The sequence below is a fragment of the Lampris incognitus genome, chromosome 18 (genome assembly GCF_029633865.1).
Source record: "Lampris incognitus isolate fLamInc1 chromosome 18, fLamInc1.hap2, whole genome shotgun sequence".
In the NCBI taxonomy this organism is placed as follows: Eukaryota; Metazoa; Chordata; class Actinopteri; order Lampriformes; family Lampridae; genus Lampris; species Lampris incognitus.
Window position 1 is genome coordinate 7,615,033 of NC_079228.1, and position 6,678 is coordinate 7,621,710.

Sequence of the window (6,678 nt, forward strand, 5' to 3'; positions counted from 1 at the left end):
AACCCTGAACACGCCCACACACCGAACCCTGAACACGCCCACACACCGAATCCTGAACATGCACACACCGAACCCTGAACACGCCCACACACCGAACCCTGAACATACACACACCGAACCCTGAACATGCACACACCGAACCCTGAACACGCACACACACCGAACCCTGAACACGCAAACACCGAACCCTGAACACGCATACACCGAACCCTGAACACGCACACACACCGAACCCTGAACACGCACACACACCGAACCCTGAACATGCACACACCGAACCCTGAACACGCACACACACCGAACCCTGAACATGCACACACCGAACCCTGAACACGCACACACCGAACCCTGAACACGCACACACACCGAACCCTGAACACGCACACACCGAACCCTGAACACGCACACACACCGAACCCTGAACATGCACACACCGAACCCTGAACACGCACACACCGAACCCTGAACACGCACACACACCGAACCCTGAACACGCACACACCGAACCCTGAACACGCACACACCGAACCCTGAACATGCACACACCGAACCCTGAACACGCACACACCGAACCCTGAACACGCACACACACCGAACCCTGAACACGCACACACCGAACCCTGAACATGCACACACCGAACCCTGAACACGCACACACCGAACCCTGAACACGCACACACACCGAACCGTGGGTGCGTGACATATAGTAGGCGTGAAGCGCACGGGCCCACCGGGGTTCTTCATGTGGTCTCGGTTCCTTTACTTGTTATTTGTTCCTATTTAGAAATACAAGCGGCTGTGTTGCTGCACGGGCCAGGATCGATGTTCCTCCATTACACTCAACCCAAGAGCTGATCTGCCAGTTTGATTTGTCCTTACAGATGGGAGGAGCCAGCTCAACGTGTCCCTCACTGATGTCCTCGTCCAACACCGATGAAACCATGCGGACTAGCCTACCGAGTCATACTGGGGACATCATCTGGACAACACAAAGTGCTTCGTCAATGAATCTGAGACTCTTCCTACCGTAAGTGAGCCTCTCAGCCGCCCGTATCACAACAGAACCCCAGTATTATCATGTTAAATCATCATGTTAAATTATCATGTTAAATTATCATGTTGAATTATAATGTTAAGTTATGTTAAATTATCATGTTAAGTTATCATGTTAAGTTATCATGTTAAATTATCACATTAAATTATCATGTTGAATTATCATGTTAAATTATCATATTAAATTATCATGTTGAATTATCACATTAAATTATCATGTTGAATTATCATATTGAATTATCATGTTAAGTTATCAGGTTAAATTATCATGTTGAATTATCATGTTAAATTATCATGTTAAGTTATCATGTTAAGTTATCATATTAAATTATCATGTTGAATTATCATGTTAAATTATCATATTAAATTATCATGTTGAATTATCATGTTAAATTATCATATTAAATTATCATGTTGAATTATCACATTAAATTATCATGTTGAATTATCATGTTGAATTATCATGTTAAGTTGTTAAATTATCATGTTAAGTTATAATGTTAAGTTATCATGTTAAATTATCATATTAAATTATCATGTTGAATTATCATGTTAAATTATCATATTAAATTATCATGTTAAATTATCATGTTGAATTATCATGTTATCATGTTAAATTATCATGTTGAGTTATCATGTTAAATTATCATATTAAATCATCATATTAAATTATCATATTAAATTATCATACTAAGTTATCATGTTAAATTATCATGTTAAGTTATCATGTTAAGTTATCATGTTAAGTTATCATGTTAAGTTATCATGTTAAATTATCATGTTAAATTAGACCGCGTTAAGCAAGTGATCCATGAAATTGCCACATGTTACAGCCAACCTCAAACGCCCCCCTTGCCATCCCTCTGTCACCCTGTGTACATAATAACCCGGGACCACCCAGGACCCCCTCCGCTTCTGATGCAACACCCCCCCCCCCCCCCCCCCAGCCGATCTCGTGTAACCTTGCTACTTCAGGGCCCAGAACTGTTTCAACTGGGCTTCACACGTCCACACGTCCCAGCCCCCCCGGGGAGCAGCCCTTTATATCACCGTCACACAACCCGAACCCGCAGCCCGTTTCACTAGGGCCACTAAAAGCCGCCCGGCTTTCACAGGAATCTGCAGCAACACGTCGGCCATGCAAGGTGCTGAATTAGGCTACGGTGCACCGCATAACTTCACCATGCAAATTCCTCTCAGACGGCCGTGGTGGAATAAGGGCAGATCGATGAGAGGGACACCATCATGGGCCGGCTGCACGTAGGCAGCGGGTAAGAATAGTACCCGAGTCAAATACCCAATGAACAAACAGATGACCAGTCTGTAGATACGTGGCCAGGTAGCACAATACTAACGCCCACACTACACACTACACACACACTACACACACACACACGTCACCTCAGACTGACGCCTTCTCAACACCAGATGACCAATATTAACCTGATAACTAGTGAGCTACTGGTACCGGTCTTATCTCCTGCCTGGCCTGGGACTGACGGTGTGATGTGGGCAGTAGATTAACGGCCGGCTGATAACTCCTATCAGCCGGCCGGCCGGCCGGCAGGCCGCGGAGACGCCGGTGGCGGAACGGAGTTTGCACCGTAACCTTTAGTAAGTGGGAGTTCACTGAACTGCAGTAACCCTCTGCAGGGCAGGGGAAGGGGGGAAGGGAAGGGAAGGGGGGAAGGGCCCGCCCACAGTGTAAACTCCGTCTGGATCTTGTGATTGTTCACACGTCAGAGCTGCGGCTCTGTGCTAACAGACCGTGCACCTCCTTCTTGGCCTCCATCGCGCTGTTCCTCCCAAACCATAGACAATCAAATCACCATCAAACTTGTTTGTTTTTTTTTAGCTTATTTAACACAGAAGCTATGACGCATGACCGGAGGAAGTATTGGGGGTGTCTGTGGGCGGCGGGGGGTCTTTCCCAATTCTTAAGGGGTGTGCCATACAAGCTCCTGTTGGTTTTCCTCTCTTGCGGTTGTCTGGCTGCAGGCTGTGCACATCTACGGATCATGTGTAGGGTGCACAATGAGGGATACTATTAGTATCCCATGCAGGAATGTGTTCCCTGGTATTCCAAGAAAGGACCACCACCCAAACAGGACACATTCATCTGGGTACTGGTAAACTTTTCCCGGTGCCAAGAAACACGGTGTCATTGCGCGTGCGCAGTGATAGTCACACCAGACCCATGAAGTGTACATTCTGAACGGGGTATACTAGTAAGAGGATTAGTGACATGGATCTGGTCGTGTAAGCACAGAGCTGGGTGAGCAGGGAGTGAAAGTCAAATCCTACTTAGAGTCAGGTTTCAGGACGAATTTTCGTCACATGTAACCGGACATGAAAAGACGCAGCCAGAGCCCATCGAGGTTGAGTCACCTGTGTCCTGTCTGCAGAAATCGTTCAAATGTACTTTAACTATAGTCTGAATAACTTCACGGTAGCCCGTTTTGGTGCATTTTCTGCACGAGAGGGACTTTCACCCCAAAACAATTGACTATAATTAATGGTTTACATAATCATACTCGGAGGGCCTCAATGGAATGGCCCAAAAAAACGACACTTACTCGTTCTCCAGCAGAGTCATGCACACGACCTCCTTCACACCGGGGTTGTTGGCCTTGTCACAGGAGCAGCACTGCAGGTTCCAGGTGGCCACTCGCAGCACGGCCTTGCCGTCTCTCGTGCCGGAAGGAGGCTCCACACTGGTCCGCACAGAGATGATCTGGTTGGGCCCACCGGGTGGGAGATCCAGATCATCGCTTTTGAGACTTAAGGAGGTCGGGCTGGGGTGGGACTTGGTGGTGTAGGTCAGCCCCCCGTTGGTGTTAGTGGAATGTGTCCTGGAGCGCTCTACAAACACCTGGAAGCGGATTTTATCCAGGAGCGAGCTGTTGATGTGACTGACTCTCACCAGGTCTTCGATACTTTTGAACGGGCCGTGCTCCGCCCGATAGGCCACGATGTTCTTGGCCATTTTCTCCGTGATGCCGCGGATGCTCTGGAGCTGCGCGGGGGTCGCGGTGTTAATGTTGATGCCGGTGCACGACAGGTGCTCCGAGTCCTTCCGCAGCGACGACGGCGAGTGCTGCGACGAACTTGTCCGACTCGAGACGCATATTTCCAGTTTGATTATCTCCAGCTTCGTAGCCCCGACTCCGCTCACCAGAGCCAAGTCCTCGACCTTTTTAAAGCCCCCGATGCAGTCGCGGTACTCCACTATGTTCTGCGCGACAACGCGGTTCACTCCGGGCAGGGTCATGAGTTCCTCCGCGGTGGCCGTGTTGATGTTGAGCCGCTCCTGGTTCACCAAGATGTGACTGAAGTTGCACGCCGCGCTGAATTTGCGCTTGCCGTTGCTGAAATCGGTCGGATCTTTGGGTATGGACCGGTGGCACCCCAGATTCCCTCCCATGGCTTTCGGGGTGTCGGGTCACCTGAGCTTCGGACAGTCTACTCCGCGGCAGGTAGAGGGCCGCGGCGGGGGCACAGTGTGGAAAAGTACGGCGCGGTGGATCGGCTGCTGCTGGGAAACATGCCCGCGTACACACGGACGGGACACGCCAAACTCGCTCGATCGAACGCGCCAAAAGCGCGCAGGTTTCACTCTTTGCTGTGCAGCGTCGCCGAAAGAACCGAGCAGTTTTGCGCCGTCCCCGCTTGCATGCTTCAGATACCTTCTGGAACCGGCCGGGTTCGTTTTACCGCATCGCGACGAGCGCAGCGTATTTATTTACCCTCCGTACCGGGGCGGCGGTGAACACTCGGGGCCGATATCGCAGCTTGCAGCTTGGCTTGCCCCGCCGTGTGTCCGCGTACACCGGCCGGCCTCGCGTCAAACACCGGACTGACAGCGCCGGAGCCGCGCCGCGTCGACGTCCTCGCCATATGGGCTGTCAAAGCAGAGGGGGCGTGGCTCCAGGCGTGTCAGCTGTCCGGCCAAACTTCGTATCCCCAAAAGAATATGTATCCCGTGCGATGCCTTGCGCGGCGACAACGCGACTGGACTTCGGAGTGGACCGCGATTATTCCATTTTCACTTAATGCGATATAAAAAAAAACAAAAACACGTGTATGCTTTTTTTTGCTGTTGCTATTTTTAGATCATCGACCTGGTTTAGGGAGCTGGCGAGGAAAGCCGTCACTGTGCAGCGGGTCCGGGATGACCCTCCGCCTGCGTCCATGTGGAACTCTGATCTCCGAGGCTGCGACTCGGTGAAACAGGACGCTGTGTCGATGGAAGAACTCGTCTTGTTCTGCAGCAATGGAAGAAACCGTCGGAATCTCTGGGAGTTAAATCTAATTTGGACTTGAGTGGGCAACAACTGTGGACAAATGGTTGAATTGGGGACACTGGGTAGGAATCGGCTGCATGTATGCAATAATTATTTAATTTCACCACAGTGTTTCTCTCATGTAAATGCTGTGCTTCATTTTTTATTAAATTTTACCCCCCCCCTTCTTTTATGGACCAGTCCTGTAACGGTATGTTTTGAAGCGAATTCGGGGGACAACGCAACCACAGGAACTGCCGCGGCCGGGAAGCGAACCCGTATCGCCCGCACCGCAGGAGACATCGCTAACCGCTCGACTGAAGGGTCAGACCCGCCAGGCAGTGGCCAGTGTGTCTTCTTATCCATGCACTTTACAGTATGTTTCTTAAGAAAAACGAATTAAATAAAGAAAAGAAAAGTACAACAAGAGTTTTCCAGTTGAAATTCGCCTGCTTTCGCTCTGCTTCTTTGTTTTTGTTGTAAACAAATTGTTTATAATCTGAAGTTAATGAGGAGCATTCTTAGATGGTAGATAAATGTAATCCGTACGTGTAGCAAAGAACGCGGATCCATGGGTAAGTGGGTCCGTGTTCGGTCCTGCAGAAACCGGACCACAGTCCATGTACCTGCTGCGGGCAGGGTGAGATGTTGGTTGGGTGTTTGAACGGTTTAGAATTTAATCAATAACAACGTGGTGGATATGACATAATCAATCAGTCGGTCAATCTCTTGCCCACTGGTTCGTAACCTTGGTGTCACGCGTCGGTCATCCCTGACGGAAAACGAACAGCTCGAGTTTCATCTTTTCAAATCTCATCACGTGTTTCATCCCAAAAGCCACGAGACAGAAGCAGGAACACTGCTGTGAGCGCGACAGATGATTGACAGTTGTCTATCTGAATGCAAAGTATGATCTGGCATCCTTCCTGATTTAATCAGTTTATCAAGATCATTTCAGACGAGTCAGACCTGAGCCGGCCTAGTCCGCGTCGTCCAGCAGGACACGTGCTACAGCTGAAAGGGGAACGTGACATTCCTAAAATCCAGTTTCATGTCGTTTGAATGACGACAGAAAACAAGCGTGATCATGACTTCTAATCTCTTATTCCTCCGTGTTTGACCAGCAACATCCGGTACCAGATCCCCTCTACAGAACACAAACATCACACCGATGATGCTGGCCTACAAATATGTAAAATACGTATCCTGCCCTAAAGATCTGGCAGAGAAGCAGGGGACATTTACACAAATCCTTAGAAAAAGGTTGTTTTTGTTTCTTATTATTGGGGATGTTTTCAACACAAATAGCAGTTCAAATGTGACACTTCACCATAAAACGCAT

General features: G+C 49.0%; 1 protein-coding gene across 2 annotated transcripts in view; it reads right to left on the reverse strand.

The window, feature by feature from the left end:
* Positions 1 to 4,995, reverse strand: part of eepd1 (endonuclease/exonuclease/phosphatase family domain containing 1) — a 42,520-nt gene extending 37,525 nt beyond the window's left edge. Inside the window, exon 1 of one of the 2 annotated variants that reach the window (XM_056298422.1) lies at positions 3,630 to 4,995. In XM_056298422.1, coding sequence (XP_056154397.1) covers positions 3,630 to 4,477 — 848 coding nt within the window. In that variant the 5' untranslated portion in view covers positions 4,478 to 4,995. The remainder of the gene's footprint in view (positions 1 to 3,629) is intronic. The other variant, XM_056298419.1, reaches the window with a different exon arrangement.
* Positions 4,996 to 6,678: the final 1,683 nt, after the last annotated feature.